Genomic DNA, 19940 nt, shown 5'->3' on the forward strand with positions numbered 1-19940 from the left:
TTGAAATACCTAATGGTTTCTGCAAGACATCAAAGGCTGCAGCTCCTGCTTCTTTCCCATCCCCCACCCCCACCTTAAGGATTAGGACTTTGTTGTTTTTCTTTTCCTCCCCCATGTTTTATTTGTATGATACATGGTTAGCTCTGGAGACTTTTAAAAGCTTTGCAGCATGTTAATCTTGTTTGGGAAGGCATCCTTAAGTAAAGTTTCTGGACTATGTAGTATGTGGGGGAGAAAGGTTTTCATATCCTCATTTTTCAGATGAAAAAACAATGAGACTTGTTTGTACCCCTTGCATTTTTTAGACGAAGAGTATACCCCAGGGATTTTGTAAAATTTTCATGAAATCGGAGATTGTAACTATAGTTTTATAATGTAAGTCTGTATCTTTAAGTATAAGTGAAAATGTTCCAAAGTCTTTGCCTAACAGCAATATGCACATTCTCTTTGTAGACCAAGAGGGATTTAGGTATCCAAAGTAGGAACTACACTCTAAAGCAGTAATTAATTAGTGTTAGTGTACAGAAGGACCTATTTGGGGAATTTAAGAAAATGTAGATTTTTGAGTGTTTGGAATTGCGTAGGGAGAATGTTTGCAATGTAACAAGCATCTTCAATGGCTTTAGATGCTGGTTTTTAGTAGTATATATTTTAAGAAATGCCAAGCTAAAAGAAGAGAAAGCTTTGGCTCATGAGGGGAGAGAATGAAGATTTGAAGATGATACTAAAGGTTTTCCAGTATAAATCCAACCTTCCATCACTCTACCCTAGTCCTTAGATCCTCAGTAGCAACAACAACCCTGCGTACTAAACACTGCTACCTGTCAAGCACAGTTGTGGTTCAGTCTTTCCTTAGGATAACATGAGATAATAAACTTTATTAAAAGCATGACGTTTCCTAACAAATTCAGTTAAAACCATTTCTAAATCGGGAAAAATGAGAACTCTGAATAGGATTAAATAAGCCCAATTAATATTATATATTAGGGAGTGAGTTATGGGATGTTTTTTTGAGGAAAGACTTGTTGAACTAGAAGAAACTTTTGCTAGTCTAAATAAAGGAAATTACTTGGACAGGTCTCATCAAAAGTTATTTTCAGCCTCAGAGTTGTAATGGAACACTTGGAAAGTTGTCCTCTCCGACCAGGAAAATGATTTCATATTCAGAGCTGAAGAATGCTTCAAGGCTCTCCAAGAAACTATGGCTGTGGAATGAATCTGACATGCTGATTTTTTTCAAGTCTAGCGCGGAAATGGCCAACTTTTAAAGTTGGGGATGGAGAAGGGAGGCTTACACAGTATTCATCGTATGTTCCTCCACTATTCAAAACCCCTTATTAACTTTCTGTTCTCTTATACCTATTAGCTTATTATTTGACATCCACCATTGTCTGTTCCAAGGTAGCCATTAGATTCTTGTGCCACTGTCTTTCTTAAACTGTATTACCAGAACCCAGCTAAACCCATTGAAGTTAGTAGCACATTCCCCATGTTCCCCATCTGGAAAACTCCTCTGTCTCCTGCCTCTCACACCCACCCAGGATATCTATACACTGCCTGCCCTTTAAAACTCAATTCAAAAACCACTTTCTCCAGGGAAGTTCCTTTGATCTTCTCCGTTGCAAGGAGCCTTACCTTTCTTTGAACTTGCAGAGGATCACATATGGCTCTTATCATAGTCCGCATTGTATTACAGCGATGTCCATTGTGTCTCCCAGATCAGATTTAGTGCTTTAGAGTGAATTTGTTTCATTTTGTCCCTTTTCTTACAGTGTCTTGCATAATGTGTTCTGGATGAATGAAATAATAAAAGGATCAAAAAAAATTTTTTTTAACCTTAGTAATTTTCAGGTTAGTGCCTGGAAATAGAGATCTACTTGTGATAGCCAGATTTAAGGTGTTCAGAGGCAGGGGCTTACTTAGCAAAATGTTTTCACCCAATAATAACCCCAGGGATCCTCTAAGTCGCAGTGCAGCTGACACTCACTGGCTCTGGTAGTGGTTAGACAGAACTGGACTCTCATTTGAACTTGCTTTCTTGGCCGTCTATTATTTTAAGTAGCTAGAGTCTTAATAACTTTTCCTCATTTGCTCTCAGTTGTCCTCTTTCTTCATACCCATACTTTGTGTAGCGGGGGAGAGTCTGGCAGCCTTTCTGAAGTTCCAGAATTTGTCTTTTTGCGGGGGGAATGTGGAATATGCATTTCCTTGGGGACTCTGGTACTCTCAGTTTCTTGGGGAGTCTAGATCTATTTGTGTAGATGTTGTTTTTATTTGTATAAATCGTTGGCCCTGTGAGAGCTGAGATGTTATGATTACCTTAGTCCTTGTTGCTTATTCTGGCCTTGGCACTCCCGTCCCCCCCCCCCACATACATACATGCAGTATTTCTTGGCCTCTGCTGTACTATGTAACTCATTTCTGTCTATATGTAATATTAATGTGGTATTTTATTTTTGTCTTTTATTCTCCCCATGCACTTGTGTTAGCATTATCCTTTTTAGAGGGTAAACCCCTTGAGGACTTGGATTATTCCTGTCAACAGAGCTCTGAAGAGCATTTAGCACCAAGCTAAATGCTGCAAATTAGTACACGCTAATGGCAGTGATACTCGTTGTGATTATAGCTCATTTAGAGACCACAGTTTGCTGACTCAGCCTTGGGAAATGAAGCCCAACTATTTGCAGCTTCTAGGAAGAAAAATCAAGTGTAGCGAGCTTATGTGCACAAGAGCAAAGTCCTTAGAATTTTCACTATCTAAAAATTATTGCAGGGACAGAATAATAAAACATTAATAATGGCATAATGATGGTGACATCTAATTCATCTGTGAGGGTGTTTCAGCAATTTTGGTAGCTCTGCTGAACCAGAGCCAGTGACCCTGTGACAGTCCCAAACGGGGGGAGAAACTCAGCGGTCAGTGTGTCCCCCCCATGAGCTGTTCATTTCCCAGAGATATCCTGGATTTTCACATGTCTCGCTATAATTTCTTTCCTTTAACCTCAGAATATTAAGGTATAAGATAAACTTGACTGAAACTCTGTTTGATTTTGGAGCTGCTTCTCCAAATACAATTTATGGAGCGGAAATGCTTGTAACATGCTTGTCCTGAGTCCAGCTGACACCAAATTAACCTCAAGTAATCTCTCATGTAATTATACACATGGATTGAGAGGATTCAAAGGATCAGAAATGTTTTTGCTGGATGAGCAGAGTGCCCAGTTCCAAACTTTTATGCGGAAAGGCTTTCAGTGACAAACTGTATTAGATTTAGGTAGAGAAAGGAGGGCATGGAGGAAGGCTCCAAAGAAACAGTTGAACTGCTTAGAACCTAAGGCTGCCTGCCTGTCTGATGAAAAAGGCCATGTTGCAGCATAGCTGATGAGTTCCATTAACTGTGACTTACCTAATTAACCCAGTATCTCCCTGTCCCAGCCCCTTCATTGAATTCCTTTAAAAATGGCCTGGTTTTCCAATTTGGGCTGCAGTAGACTTGAACCCTAGTCATTAAGTGGAATCCAGTAAATGCTTTGTCTTTTCCTTATCTGCAGGGCAGGCCTCTGCATGGCAGGGTAGCCTTCGTGGTGGCCAGCAAGGGGAGGGGGGAGGCTCGCTAGCATAAGCTTTGGTAGACTGAGTTAGTGAGAAATGTGTAATTATGGAAGTCACTAGGGCAGTTTCAGAACCAGGAGAGATACCATACAGATATCTTCAGCATGGTAGGCTTATCAGCAGATGTCGTTTAGCTATGACATGAGTTTGGCTAATTTATATCTAGCACATATGTATGCCCTGGACAGCGTTGACAATCTCTTTGCTTGCTTTTAAACTTGAAAAACTTACCCCTGATTTATGAGAGATGTGACTTGTCTGTGACATCTAGAAGAAGTTTAATTCCTTGGACATTATTAAGGACCGTGTGCCAAGTGTTCTTCTGTATATGCTGGAACTCAAAGAAAAATAGAACATGTTTCTACCCTTTTAAGAGCTTTTATTCTATCAAAAGCAAGATGAGCACACTTATTATGATGTCGTAGAAAGAACAAGGATCAGAGAGTCAGAAAGCTTGGGTCTGAATCGTTGATGTGTGTGTGTCTGATTTAAGGCAAATCATTTCATCTCTGAAGTTCACTTCCTCCATCTATAAAATGGAGGTGATCTCTACTTGGATAGAGAGGCTTGAGTGCGTTAAGAAGTCTAGAGAGGGGCGCCTGGGTGGCTCAGTCGTTAAGCGTCTGCCTTCGGCTCAGGTCATAATCCCAGGGTCCTGGGATCGAGCCCCGCATCGGGCTCCCTGCTCGGCGGGAAGCCTGCTTCTCCCTCTCCCACTCCCCCTGCTTGTGTTCCCTCTCTCGCTGTCTCTCTCTCTCTCTGTCAAATAAAATAAATAAAATCTTAAAAAAAAAAAAGAGGTCTAGAGAATGTGGTAAACTGTAAAGTGTCACTCAAAGATAAGTGAATAATGCTTGAAAAACAAAAAGTGCTGCCCTGGATGGAAAGGTGATTGTGTTCTTGGGCTGGCATTAATGAAGTTGTTTTTAGCAATGAGAAGAAATTTTCAGATCATTACTAGAGAAATTAATTTCTAAGAGTCTAATTCATTAAAATGAAATACTGGCAATTGACACTGCAGCTTAATGAAGATCCTATGATTATCGGATGGGAGGGTGACCTGCCTGCGCCATGTCACCCCATTGATCCCTTACCACATCTTGTGTGTTCCCCTGTAAGTTGCACTCTTGGTCTAAGGAGGACCTTCCCTGGTAGAGGCGTACCTTTCTTCCGTCAGGGGTGTGTAGTAGTTGCACACCCCGGCCATGGCCTCCAAACCAGCTCTCAGGATCCACGTGTAGGAGAGTGTAGGGTGGTCAAGCTTCCAAGACTACAGACACCTCCAAATGAGGTGCTGCATGTGGCTGTCTGCCTTTCCTTGGGGGAAAAAGAGTCTGTGATCCTGGGTTTGTTCCCTCCCACACCTAATCCAGTGCAGTCTGTGGCCTAGTGTCCTGAATGTGAAGAAATGACTTTGGGCTCTTTGCATTGAATGCTTATGGAGAAGGATTAAACACCCCAGAGCGATTGTCATTTCCCATCCAGAAACATTTCAGGAGGAAAGTGTGATCACACAAAGAGATAAATGGCAGGGGCACCTGGGTGGCTCAGTCGGTTAAGCGTCTGCCTTCAGTTCAGGTCATGATCCCAGGGTCCTGGGATCGAGTTCCGAATCGGGCTCTTGGCTCGGTGGGGAGTCTGCTTCTCCCTCTGCCCCTACCCCCCCATGTTTGCTCTCCTCCCTCCCCGTCTATCTGTCTGTCTGTCTCTCTCTCTCAAAAATAAATAAAACCTTTAAAAAAATTTTTTTAAAAAAGAGCTAAATGGCAGGAGGGCAGGGTGATGGGATGCTGTATGATGAGACGTTTAGAAGGAAATTTGTATTTCAAAAGTTCTTCCAAATGACATCAATTCACATTGACAAGTCACCATGATTAGAGAATATTTTTTATCCCTAAGAATAAAAGGACTCAAGTTGAGGACTTCATTTAATTAAGCTACTCACGTCAGTGATGTTGAGCAAGCACATAACTAGTTATTGAAAATAGCCTGTGAGATGCAGCAGATCTGGAAGTGAGGATGATGGAAAACTGCCAGCCAAGGCGTTTACGGGTTTCAGTGCAAAATCTAAAATTCTAATAGAGAAAAAAATTGTTAATTTAAATAAATATGATGCCAGTAATCCTTCCAAAGTCTTTCAAAGTGAATGTATTTTGGCAAGGTGCTGACATTCTCCGGTGTGTTCTCCCAAATGTTTCTATTGTCCAAATGGCCGTATTGAAGACACAGAAAGAAAAGGTTTGGTGAGCCAGATACTGAATTTATAAACAGTAGCTCCTTTTGAGATTAGATGAACAACCCCAAGTGTTAGGGAAATGATTAGAACTTTTGTATTCCTTCTCCATACCAGTTTTATTTAAAGCCTTAGACTAGGCTCAGTTTTCTGAGTAGTAGATATAATGTAGACTTACTGTGTTGTGAAGTCTCAGGCTTCTTCATGTTCTGTTTTTGGAAATATGTTAGTAAGTTATTCAGACAAGTGAAAAACGTGACTAAAACAACAGCAAATTTTGATAAGCACGTTTGAAAGAGTATGTATTAATTGTAGACTTTGTCCATAATTTCAGGGGAATAATTAAAAGGAAAAACTTATAGGACCAATGAATGTATATATTTGAGAAAAAGCTCCCTGGGTCACGACAGTCTTGAGTAGGAAATGAAGAAAGGTGCATTTGTTGCCTGTCAAAAATGGGATTCACCGAGTGAATTCCAGCCTGTTATATGTGCCAGGGAACCAGATTTCATTGTTTTATTTTTTTGAGGTGGGGCACGTGGGGGGGGGGCGGGCAGAGGGAGAGTGAGAGAGAATCTTAAGCAGGCTTCGCACCCAGAGTGGAGCCTGTCGTGGGGCTCGATCTCACGACCCTGAGATCATGACCTGAGCCAAAACAAGTTAGATGCTCAACCAACTGAGCCACCCAGGTGCCCCTAGATTTCGTTATTATAATAAATTAGCTCTTCTGTTGTGAAGACATTGCCTAAAATAACAATCATTAGATGTCTTTCAGCAACTGTCCACAGATTCAAATTTAGGTCTTCAAGTAACTACTATATTAGCCAGAGTTAAAATTCACTGAGTTCCATGTATTAGGGACCTTTATGAGGTAGGAGGTGTTTGCTGTAATGGAAGGGAGCACAGTTTGAGTTGTCCCTGGTCCTAGGAATTTTAAATATGGAAAATTGGATTGTGTTTTTAAAAAGCGTAAGTTTTCTTGGTATTCTAATAGCTATTGTCATACGCAAGGTTGGAAATAATAACTGGCTTCTAGGTAGCTTATCAGTTCATTCTTTGGAGTTTTTTGTGATTATTTTAGTCTTCAGCTGGGCAATTGCTAAAGTCCTGTGGCAGTTGGATCCTGAAGTGATGGTGATTTAAAATAAAAGTGGGCGGGGCTTTATACATAGACCATTTGATAGCATTAGAGATGTCAAATATTTGTGAATTGTTATTTAGAAATTGCTTGCAAAATTTGGAGGAATAATTAGAAATAATATGCTAGGGCGCGTGGCTAGCTCAGTCAGTTAACCGTCTGCCTTCGGCTCAGGTCATGATCCCAACGTCCTGGGATCTCCACGAGTCGGGCTCCTTGCTCAGCGGGGACCCTGCTTCTTCCTCTCCCTCTTCCCTGCTCATGCTCTCTCTCTCTCTCTTCTCTCAAATAAATAAATAAAATCTTTAAAAAATTAGAAATAATAGGCTGCTGATCTTTTTTGTTAACAGCTCTGTTGAGATTCGGTTTATAAATTATGAAATTCCTCATCATTTTTAACTAAAGGGGAAATATAGACAGGTGTCTCACTATAAGTCCCTTCTATGTTAAAGCATTTTAAACAACAAAGCAATGTTTTCACTAATAAGGTGATCTTTTTGATAATAATGAGATGATCTTTTGGCCTTTCTAAATCTGTAAGCAAGCAAGACTTGAGTGGACCAGGGAGATGCTGTGGTTCCCTGTGTTGGAGAAATACAAGTTTGTAGAGGATAAACACATGCTTAAACATGCTGGCCAGTTGTCAATATTGTGAAATACTCAAAAACTCCCTTGTGGCATAAGCAATAATCAGGTTAAAAAGAATTACTAGAAAAGCATAGAAGAGACCCTGATAAGAATGGTTTTGATTTCATGACAAATCTTAGTTTTTTCCTTCTAGAGCGGATTCATTTAAACTTGAACATGTGTGTGAAATGTAGCATAGGTCCAGAAACCGTTGTGAAACCTAAGAAGAGCATAGTGAGTAGGATAAAGCCAGTGCCTGTGTAACTACCTTGTGGATGAAGAAATAGAACCGTGCAGCCTCTTGGGATCACTGGGCATTTCCCTTCCCCCACCTCAGTCCTCTGTTGTTTTAATGCTAATCCTCTCTTCCCCCACCCCCTAGATATATAGGTATGTGTCAATAAATAAAATGGCTTATGTATGTGTCCCTACCATTAAAGTTTAATTTTGCCTGTCTTGTGAATCCATAGAAATGAAATCACATTCTGTTTGGCTCAACATCAGGTTTATAAGATCCATCCATATAGAAGCATGCAGTACAGTTTGTTCATTTTCATTGGAATATAGTATACCATTGTATGAACATAATATGAGCACTTATCCATTTTGTAGTTTGCGGGCATTTGGGTTTTACCCAGTTTTTTCCTACTGCTTATTATAAGCTGCTTTGGACGTTATAGTCTATAAAACCTGATACACATGGGCATGAGTTTCTCAAAGTGTGGTGCCTCCATGCACAGCCTCAGCATAAGACTTGTTAGTGATGCAGATTGTCAGGTCCCATCCCAGGTTTATATTCAAATACCACCTTGGGATATATATTCTATCTTTATATGCTTATTTCAGTGACTGTGCCTTTGCTAAAAATATTTCTGGGTCTTCTAACTTGGAACAGCCTCAGGAACCCATTAATGATCACATACGTGCATCTGTACTCATACAGATAGGCACACGCCTAGACTCATTACTCATTTTTGAAACAAATGGTTTTTTTCCAGTTTGAGTCAAGGTTTCGGTATTTTCGAAGAATAATATTCAAAAGAAAAGGATTTGCCCACATTGAAGACAACCCAGAGTATGCAGTGGACTGAAGACCTACCGAAGGGGGCCACGGATGCGGGTTGGGCAGAGCATTGTTCTGGAGTGAGGGCCGCGGAGCCCCACAGACACGGTGGGACAGACCACAGAGTAGGGCAGACGCAGGCTCAGATCCATTTGTACCACTGACTAGCTGTGTCTTAGGGAAGTAGTGAATTTCTCGGAGCTTCGCTTTTCTCCTCTGCAAAGCAAGGATAATAACCTTCACTATAAAGATTCAAAACCATTCACAAGCCCTGCAGATACATAAAGATTATCTGCAGGGCCACACCTACTGTGGAAGCATGTCAGCCCTGGGTCTGGTGTGGCCAACGCTCATGCCTTCATAGCTTTCATGCTTTTTACTTTTGTGCTTCCTGCAGGAACGATTCCAGGTGAAGAATCCTCCCCATACATACATTCAAAAGCTCAAAGGCTATCTGGATCCAGCTGTAACCAGGAAGGTAAGATGGATTTGTTTTCACTCTTTGCTGTCACTTCCTCCGGAGTGTGCATTGGAGGGCCCTTCCTTCCTCTGCACTACAGCCTCTGCTGGAGCCTCCAGGAAACCAGTCTTGGGAGACAGACACCATGAGAAAACAAAGAAGAAAGCCATCCTTCTCGTGTAAGGATGTGTTTGAAAGTGCTTTCCCAAGACGGGCGTCACGTACCTCTGATGGTTAGTGAGTCACTGCCATTTCCAATTACACAGGGCAGTGAGTCCAGCCCAGAGGTGTTCAGGCCCCTGGAAAAGCAGCCTTAGCAAAGGGAATACTTGTCTTTCATGCCTTGGTGCGTTTCCAGAGGCCTTGAAAAATCACTGGGGCTTTGTCATCCCAGCTGTGCACTCACATCCTATGTTGATGCTCTTAGCAGCTTCCCCCCCAGCCTCACCCTGCCCCTGGCCCCAAGAAGGTAAGGAGAGAATAGTTGATTCCATTCTCAGCTGACTCTCTCCTTTTGCAAACAAGCTGTGCTTTGTGCAGACACACAATTGGTTTAAACCGATGCCTTGGGGTAAAGCATGTAGCCTGGCACAGCCCTGTGGGCCGGGATTGGTCCTGGGATGTCTCAGCACCGGGCTGTCCTTGCTCAGGATGGGGATGGGCGCTCTTCACCAGAGAGCACTTGTTTTGGGGTTGACCTTCCACAACTCCTGCTTTCAAGGCTGCAGCAAAAATAACTGGAGCTGAATTCCCCCTGTTGTTTTAGGGTGTGACTCATGAGAGAAGAAAGACGCACTTTTCCTAGTTTCCCACTGTCTCCAGGGCTCTTGTAAATTTTTAAAAAAAATCTTTATCTTCTACTTCTACTCTAAATATTCCTCCATGCCCCCCACCCCCGGCTCACTGCCCCCTATCCAAAAAAAAAGGCAAGCAAATGAGAACAGCTATTCCTTCCTTTTGGAAGTTTCTTGGCCTTTTGTCCTGTGCCTAACACGAGACGGGCAGAAGAAATACCATCTGGGATGATGGTGACAGTGCGCTGTAGACTTGGCCGTCGGCTACACACGTGACCTGACTGTGGTGCAGCCTCTTCTAAGAATGTACCTGTCGAAGTATCATGATAGCCCCCTCACAAATATGGCTCACATGTGTTTCTTTTCTTTAAAGAGCTTCTGTTCGGCCCCCTAAATGAGACAGCTGCCCAATTCTTACCTCTTTCTTGTCTCCTTCCCCAAGGATAGGGCAGCCTTCAATTTCATCAGATTACAGAGGGTTAAATGAAGACCCCCCCCCCCCAAACACAACCCAGGACAAACCAGGAGGTTTTGGGGGCTGTTTCTTTTTAAAGGAGCAGCAAGATTCTACTTGAGAAATATTTTCAGAAATCCCCTCAACTTGAAACCCTCGGGCTGGACCACTCGGACCCTGGCCTTGGACACTCTCGTCTGCAGCTGAGTGTGGCCAAAGCGCCGGTGTTTGTGCACAGACTGAGTGTTCCTCACACACACAGTTCTCTCCCTATTCATCAGACTCTTAGGAGAAAGGAGAGAGTAAGAGAACTCCCCGAGAAGGCTTCTCAGAGGCCGTCCCTGAGTGTGGTAAGGAGGAGATGCTTGGACGGAACAGGAGGCTTTGTCCTGGCACAGTTCCGGTTCTCTTCTGGAACAATTATTCCTCAGTGAAGCAAAGGATGTAAAACAAATAAGCTGCTTAGTTTTGCTCCATTGCAAATAACTTAATAAAGGACGAAGACAAGGATATCTGTTTGGGCTGACCTTCACTTGTGAACTCTCAGCCCCAGACTGCGTGTGTTCATCTGAGAGGCCTCGTTCGGTCCTTGCCTTGCTTTTCAAGTCAGTCATTCAGTCGAGAAGAAAAAAAAAAAATGGATGTTGGAGCAACCACCTGTGCTGTAGTAAGATTTCTGTCCGGAGCTGGCAATAGGAAATGATCTGTTCGACTGAAGCCTAGAGAAAGGAAATTTTGCTTGGAGTAAGGCAGCGCTTGCAATTAGAATGAGTTTCAGATTCTCAGTTATACCGCGGCAGGGAAGAGGGAAGACTTCAAATCCAGGCTTTCAATTTTAGCCGGTCTAGGCTGAGTCGTCTTCCCTTCACTGTGTCTGGAGTCCTCGAATACTTTTCACTCATTTATCTTTTATACACATCGAATAGATGATATTTAATTTGCTGTCTTCTAAAAAAAAATTTCATAAGTGTATTCTATTTAGATTTTCTTCTAAATAGTTTTAGATCTGAACCCCTGGAGGGCAGGCACGGAAGAGCCTAAATTAGATCTCTCTGTGAGCAGGACTCTCCAAAGCAGTCTCCTCATTGCATACCAGGCGGTGCTAGTCTGTGATCTGGGGGGATGTGCCCTGGAAAAAGGCTACATACAGACCGTGAAGAAAGGAGGGGGGTTCTCTGCAGGCAGTGCGGTTGTGAAATGAAACCTATTGCGTGGATCTTTGGGGGGGCTCATCCCTGGGCCTGCCTTTTATGGGGCGGGGCCCAGGGAATGGTGCTCACGGCTCGCTGATGGTACCTGCTTCTTGTCGTGGCTCCCCACAGGCTCGTGATTTGTCTTTGCAGGGTTTTGAAGCATGCCGAATACGTTGCCGAAGTGCAGAGCATTAGCAATCATTGTTTATGTGTTAGCGAGGTGGAGGCTAAGGCTTCTCCATAGCCCCGAGTCCCGCTGGAGATTGCACAGTTCCCGAGAGAACATCATACAGGGGCAGAGTCAGTGTGGTTTTATCTGTTACCTCGCAGCTGCAAAAGTGTAGTGACTCCCAAGAAATGTTCTCTGCTCCTGGTATCATTCCTGGTATCTCCTAGTGTTTTGATCGAGGTCCTCTGTTTTGATATATGCCTCTTAGTCCTTCAGCAGATCCTCTTTTGTACCGTGTTGTGTCCTTCAGTGCTGTGCTGGGTGCTTTTGTGGCTCGTGATGACCTTCCCCTAAGGACCCGCGAAGGCCACCGGGAGCCAGTCAGAACTGTGTATGAGGCGTAGCTGAGAACACTGAGCTGCTTTCTAAAGCTCACAGTGGCAGGCAGTCCGACATGGGAATGGCCTCCCAGGAGCAGTTGTGTGGCAGACTCTGCCTCATCAGCAGTCCTCATTGCTGGAAAGCTCTTCGGGAGACACTGGGCTCGGATGTCCCTCCAAAGGATACACGACTCTTCTGTCATTTCTTAGGCCTTTCTTTCTTTTTTTTTTAATTTATTTTTTATTATTATGTTAATCACCATACGTTACATCATTAGTTTTTGATGTAGTGTTCCACGATTCATTATTTGCGTATAACACCCAGTGCTCCATGCAGAACGTGCCCTCTTTAATACCCATCACCAGGCTAACCCATCCTCCCACCCCCCACCTTTCTTGACAAAAGAGGGGAGTGGCTCTTTTTTCCTTGCATTGGGGATGCTTTAATTTCACATATCTGACTACCTGGATTCTAACAACCGAGAAAGTCTTTGGAGTTCCTTAAGAATGGCAACCCGGGGGAAACTGTGGGACTCTGTTGGCTTCCCTGGGGCCTTGGTAAGGGGCATTTGTTGGGGGGGGGGGGAGAGGAGAAGAGGATGACAGGAGCCTGCCCATGCTGAGCAGGGTTCCAGTCTTCACTGGGACACCAGGGCCTGCCTGGCTCTCCACACCCCACATCTGCTTTTCCCACCTTCCTCCATTCCTTCCTGTCCTTGGATGCCTTCACCTTTGGACCTGGATGACTCCATTTCCACTGCAATTGTGGCAGCAGAGGAGAAGGGTCCCTAATATCCTGAGCTGGAATTCTCACAGCCTTTTCTTGGAGACCGTGTAAAATGCAGGTGGTTTGATTTTGTAGCACAGAGAGCGTAGAACTCTTCTTAGAAGGCATGGCCCATCAAATGTCCCACTTCCAGAGTGGCCTAAAACTTCAGTTACTATAAATAAATGTTTCTGGAAGAAATTGTGTTCCTGAGGACTGATGTGCATCATGACCCAGTGATACTTGGGGGTCATTCAGAGTTGAGAGGATAGAGAAGCATACATTTACTGCCAGAGGGGGATTCGTTGAAGAAAGAAAGGCCTGAGGGAGTTCTGGAAGGATTGGTGGGATTTTGATGGGCCAGGGAATGAGGAAGGGCATTCTGAAAGTAGGAGGGACCTTCCAAATAAAGGCTCATGGGCAGAGGTAACTCTGAATGCTTATTTTTGGGAAATGTTAACATGGTTCTGCAGAAAATAATTAACATAGCAGTCCTGAGATGGCTATCTTAGAAAGGCCAGCTTGCCAGGGTGGCTCTTTGTTGGCAACTGAGAACTTGCATTTCAGGAGAGTTCATACCTTTCCCCGATAAGAATGATTCACTGTGCCAACAATATGGTGTGTGCTGAATGCCTTTTTGCTTGTAGGCAGTCTGGACTTTTGGTGTGTGCTAGGCAGAGAATGCCAGAATGACCAGTCCCCAGTAAAAACCCAGGGCACTGAGTCTCTAATGAGCTTCCCTGGTGGACAGCATTTCACAGATACTATCGTTGTGATTCCTCTTGCAAAGGACACAAATTGTTCTTATCATGAAAATCAGCTTCTAAGAAAGGAGACTATTGCAAGCTTGTATCTGGTTTCTTCTGGACTTCGCCCCATGCACCTTTCCCTTTGTTGATTGTGCCTTGTGTATCTTTGCTGTGATAAATCTTAGCCATAACAACACCTATATGCCAAGTCCTAGGAGGAAGTCTTAGCAAATCATTGAAACTGGGACCGGAGGAGTCTTAGGGACACTTAGGCATATTGGTGAATATTGTTGTAGGGCAGGGAGAAATAGTCTGCTTACTCAAAGACACCTAGTACCTGAAATAAATTTTTTCCCAGTCCTTTCTTAGAAGCTGATTTTCATGATAAGAACAATTTGTGTCCTTTGCAAAAAGAAAGGTGAGAGAAGCCCACTTTATTTATTTATTTATTTATTTAATTTAACATTTTTAATTTAAATTCAGTTAATTAACGTATAATGTATTGTTGGTTTCAGAGGTAGAGGTCAGTGATTCATCAGTCTTCTGTAACACCCAGTGCTCATTATATCATATGCCCTCCTTAATGTCCATCACCCAGTTACCACATTCCTCCATCCCCTCCCCTCCAGCAACCCTCAGTTTGTTTCCTATGATTAAGAGTCTCTTATGGTTTGTCTCCCTCTCTGATTCTGTCTTGTTTTATTTTTTCCTCTCTTCCCCTATGATCCTCTGTTTTGTTTCTTAAATTCCACATATCCGCGAGATCATATGAAAATTGTCTTTCTCTGATTGGCTTATTTCACTTAGAAGCCCACTTTAAAAGCAGAGATATTTTCATATTGGGGTAAACATTACAAATGGCACTTATAGCAGTTGATAAAATATGTTTTGTGAGAATATGTGTTCTTGAATTCTAGAAATTCAGACGGCGTGTTCAGGAATCCACACAAGTGCTAAGAGAACTGGAAATTTCTTTAAGAACCAACCATATTGGGTAAGTGTGCCTATTTAACATTTTAGCTTTAAGGCTTTTGGACACTTTACAAAGTGACTGAATCATATCCAAAGAATTAAGCTTCCTTGCTGATCATTAAAAGTTAAGAGACTGAGGTTTAGATGGGTGGAACATTTGTTGGTACTTGAATTGCTCACTGTACAATTATCAGTAGAAGCAGAACAGTCTTTGATTTGGGCTATTATAACAATCCTAAAATTCTTTGCTTGGATGCAGTGATAGTGCTTGGTCTCTTGGGTGCGTAACCATTCCTGGCACATCAGGAACTCCCAACAAGTAATGAACTCTGAGATACTGGAGGATCTCTTAGCCGTCACTGGAGTTCTCCGAGCTCATTAGTTGAAGCAGCTTCATTGTCCTTCCCTCAGTTCCAGAAGGGAAGAGAAGCGGGAGTGATGTCCTCTTACACCCCTCATTGCACTTAGTTGTTCTGAGTCTCTTTGTCCTGCATCCCCCAATTTTTAGGACCGGGAGTGTAAATCCACTCCAGAAAGTAAAGTTTGGGGGATCTCAACGCTAAGCGTTTCTAAGAGTTTTTCATGCGGCTTGCCTCTAGCAAGTACAACTTTATTACATTCTCCCTTACTCCTAGAAGAGCATAATTGTACAGTACCTTAGAATAACATGGTTTATCTCCATGGCAGAAGGATACCAGATCTCCTATTTTATAGCTTTAGTTCTTCCTGAAGTACCTATTGAACATCCAGCAAGTGATTTAGCCTCTCTGCACTTTCTTTGAATTTAACAGTGGGAAGACTGTAGATTTTAGATCCTTCAGAACTTTCTCCTGTGACACTCCTTGCAGGTCTATTGGAAATGAAGTTTTGTATGTTACAGTATAGTTTTAAAGATTATTCTGTAAAATAAATATACTACATAAATAATAGTTTACTTCCACTTCAGACTGTGTTAGGTATAAGCCAATAAAATGGTTAATTTGCACAGTTATTTCAGAATAAGCTTTTTTAAATTGTGGATATGCAAGGCTGATTGATATGTGATGAAGCTTGGGTGAGAATGTTCATTTCGTAAAGGATAACTTTGCACATAATGTCCCCTTGAGAATCAAGTATTTGGAAAATAAGTGATTTCTGTAGTTGATAATCACTTTGAGAAAATGGGCTGTCAAACAGTAGATCATAGAATCATGATTTTAGAACATGATTTTAGAACTGGAAGAGAAATTAAGGATTCCCCAGTTCCTCATTTTACAGATGAAAAGCATTCAGGACCAGAGAAGGTGAGCGACTCCTGCGAAGTCCACGGCTGTAACAGCGCGGGTGCTGGGGTTCAAAATGCTGTGTTCTTTTTCTTATGTAGTTAAATCTGGCAGTTCTTTCCTGGAAAGGAAGTAAGGTAATCAGGGCTCTGGGATCAGAGCAATGAGGCCTGTCTTTTGGGGGTGAAAGTGGTGGTGATTTAATACAGTTGGGCATCCAAGCTTGGGAAATTCAAATACTTTCCAATATTTGGGGATCAGGAACTAGATTCCATTTGGTAAGGCCCAAACCCGTGCTGTTGGCACTTCTTACGACGGTGGAATGAGCTGCAGCCAGGGTTTCTACAAATTGTGGAGGAGAATTTCTTCAAGCATTGCTGAAATAACATGAAATTGACCATCAAATACCAAAGCAAGACAGTCATTTCCAATACAGAGTTGGCTGAATAGAAGAGCCCTGGTTGGGCGGGAGCCAGTGCAAATCTGTAAGCAATCGGAGTGGTGTGCTGTTTCGGATGCTATAGGCATGTTGAACGATTCTCACATTTCTTTCATCTTTAGCATCTGAAGTTTCCCTTTGTCTACCACCTATGTGCGAGACTTTCTGAAAGCTTTGGCTTTAGCAGCAGAAACATTCATGGAGGTGCATTGTCTGGTTGTATGCAACCATTTATTAGCATGGCCTTATATGGAAGGAAACCACGCACCAGGGTTTTGACCTGTCTCGACTGTCCTGAAAACCTAAGCAAGCCTGCACTGGACTCTAACTCCGATGAACTAACACGCTTGACCTCGTTTGATTGGGAAATCTTCTGAATTACTCAGTAGTGTGAAAATAATCAATTACTACAGTGAGGAATTCTTGGAATGCAGTGGGCTATCTAAGGGATTCATAGATTTTATTATACTTTCTTGAGGTACCATAATAGAATGGTAATTGGGTGCCCATTTATCTTATGGAAAGAGAGATTGTGGTTCAGATTTTTGCCATGCCCTTGATTAGTTGTTAAATAAATTACTTAGATATAAGTGTATAAATTCTTTGTATTTATTTACCATGTGACCTAAGTTAACTTCTCATCTATAAAATGAGGATAATAATATTTGCCAATAGGAATGTTGCAAGGTTAAATGGGATAATTTATAAAAGACCTAATATAGGGTCTAATACATAGTAATTACTCAAAATACGATAACTATTGTTGTTAGGCTTGTTGAAAATAATAATAATTCAATAGTATGTATCTCTAAGGAATTCCATACAGAGATTGTTACTTTCTCTGTCTGAAATGACCCTGACACCTAGGAGATTGTGATTCCCAAAAATTAAGAGGAAGAATTACATTTAAATATCTACTTGTCCTGAAGAAGTTATTATTGGCACACGCTTGTGTTTTAAGTTTAAAGTCTGGGGCTTTGCTGAGATAACATTCCAAGCTACAGCTTTGTCAAGCAAAGAGTTTGTTCTGAGTATTGATATAAGCCTAAAACTCTGTAAATGGAGCAATCTTCTGAGAAAGAAAATTAATTTTCTTTGAGCCAAATTGAAATAAGAATTAGACTAGAAAAAGTCTTATTCACTTACTCTTAGGAACTATAATAAAAGAGAAGAATTAGATTATGACTAATCCAAGCCTTTGAAATGACTTGAAAGGAGGCAAGCACTGTGAGAACACATTGGCTGTGCGGTGTGAGTGGGCCGATGTCGTGATATTTTGTATGTCAGGCTGATAAGATTCAAGGGGTGGTGATGGTGGTGAGCTGGATAGGTTTATGGGCTTTATTCCATGGCACTGAGGTATAGTTTATCTCTCCTTCCAGGTACTTTATTTTAATAAAACTCTCCATTATGATAGAAGATTGCTTTTCATCCTGAATGCGAGAACATAGAAGTTCTGAAAGATGTTCATTTCACTTTATCTCATTGGAGCTGAGAGAATGGGCCTGAGGTTGTGGGAGGAATGTGCCAGTTGGCAGGGACAAGGTTTGTACAAAGGGGAAGGAGCCTGGAAACTCTCAGTGAAGGTCTGTCTTCCCTCCTGCATTTCCCGGTATCTTGGTGACCTGGTGCTGTGCCAGGCCAAAAAATAAGAGACAGAAGAGTAAGGCTGGTTTTCACAGGTATACAGCATGTCTGGGGTATGTGTGTATCAAGCTACCCTATGATTAATTCATTCTTAGATGTTGATTCTTAGAAATCCTCAAGATTACAATCTTATCATTTATTAAACATGTTCAGTGTGTTATTTCTTACAAAAATCTTTTTATTATTGGCCTTTACCTCTGAGCCCATGTTTTATAGATGAGGAAACTGAGTCACCTATTAATTATCTCGCTCCAGTCCACATAACTGAGAAGCACTGAGATTGTTCAGATGTTATCTAAACTGGGAGTTACTAAATTTTTTTGATTTCAGCACTCCTTTACTCTCTTAAATTATTTTGAACCCTAATATGCTTTTGTTTATGTGGGTTTTTTTCTCTTAATGTTTACCATATTGGAAATTTAAACTGATAGATGTTAACTTTCCTTATTCAATAAATTTTAGTATTTATTTTAAAGTAAATAATGTAAATATATAAATACAAAATAATAAACATAGCACAGACAACATATTTTGTGAAAAATATTTTCCAAAGCAAGAAGTAAAAATTAGTGACAAGGGGGGCATTTTTACAAATCTCTTTAATGTCTGGTTAATAGAAGGCAGATGGATTCTGATTTCTTTGTCTGCATTTGATTTGTTGTAATATGTTGTATATGTATGTGAAGATGTATATGAAGAAAACCTGGCCTTACATACATACATCACTTGAAAAAAGTAGTTTTTAAATAACCTTTTCAGATTGTTGTGGATATTCTTCTTTGATAGTACACCATCCTTCAAGGAGCGGTAATTTCTTAGAGTTACTTGCAACGTAGAATCTGAAACGCTATCAATGACTTTGTTAAACTAAAACTCACTGTGCTGTTTTGAAAATTGAATAGGTCTTTCTACCCAGGCGTAATTTTGGGTGACATCATGAATTGGTCATTTGGAAAATATTGTTTCACTGAATTATTCTGATCTTTCAAGAATTGAGACATTTTATTCTACAATATAAAAACAGTTGCATTCATTAATAATTACCAGTCTCATCTGAATATACTTTAAGTATTGGGAAGTTGTCAAGCTTGTGGTGGTCAAAACAAGTGTTCTAAAATTATCATTTTTTTTGGTAGAAACCTCAAATTTTATCATGGACAACAAATACTGTCGGTTGTTTTCCTTGAAACAACAGGCTCACTTCATTCACTTTTGAGAAAATGTCTGCCAGACACCAAACAGAATAACCACAGTTGTTAGTCGTTTTCCATTTCATATGTAAAAAAAAAAATAACCCGAAAAACACACAAACCAAAAACAAAAACCCAAAAAACCAAAAAACGCGTTCAGTCTGTGACTCAAACAACTGCACAGGTGCTTTTCCTGGAGACAACTGTGGTACTAGGGTAGGCAGCAGGAGTGCTTTATTTGGGCTTTCCATTTTGTCACATAGAAAATTTAAAAGATGTAAACTCAAGGGACAGGCGTTAATAAAAATCCATAATTTTCATTGCTTCATTAAGGACCGTTTCAAGTGAAGCTGACTTTTTGTTTGCCTTGCAAGTGCTTGGGGTGAGAACACAATAAAGAGGCGTAGTTTTCGTCAGCTGCAGTTTTATCCACCATTCCTTTTGTACTACCCGTGCAGGTTCCAGCACTGTGAAAAGCCACTACTATCTTAATATTTTTATAAAAATCATTGTAACTTCACAAACCCCTCAGAGGGTCTCAGGGCCCCCTGCTGATGTGTGAGCTGCACTGAAAACCATCTTGTGATGCTGTCTTGCAGAATAGATTTGGTAGTTTATGCTGAATCTGGGGGATGCTTACCTTCTTTCTCTTGCTTCTTGAGATTTTCTTTTCATGATTTTTTCAGCAACTGCGGTTTCTACCCTGTGTTAGAAGCACCTCTCTAAGGAGACAGAGAAAGGGAGTTCACCCCTTGTTCCTTTATCTTGTGATCTTGGGTCTGCTTTGTTTGA

At 41.5% G+C, this 19940-nt stretch overlaps 1 protein-coding gene across 9 annotated transcripts in view; it reads left to right on the plus strand.

The window, feature by feature from the left end:
* Positions 1 to 19940, plus strand: part of FMNL2 (formin like 2) — a 302761-nt gene that overhangs the window by 190052 nt on the left and 92769 nt on the right. For all 9 annotated transcript variants that reach the window (XM_078070796.1, XM_078070793.1, XM_078070798.1 and 6 more), the window contains exons 3-4: positions 9071 to 9151; positions 14556 to 14632. In XM_078070796.1, the coding sequence (XP_077926922.1) occupies positions 9071 to 9151; positions 14556 to 14632 (158 nt within the window). The remainder of the gene's footprint in view (positions 1 to 9070; positions 9152 to 14555; positions 14633 to 19940) is intronic.

Source organism: Halichoerus grypus, chromosome 4 (genome assembly GCF_964656455.1).
Source record: "Halichoerus grypus chromosome 4, mHalGry1.hap1.1, whole genome shotgun sequence".
In the NCBI taxonomy this organism is placed as follows: Eukaryota; Metazoa; Chordata; class Mammalia; order Carnivora; family Phocidae; genus Halichoerus; species Halichoerus grypus.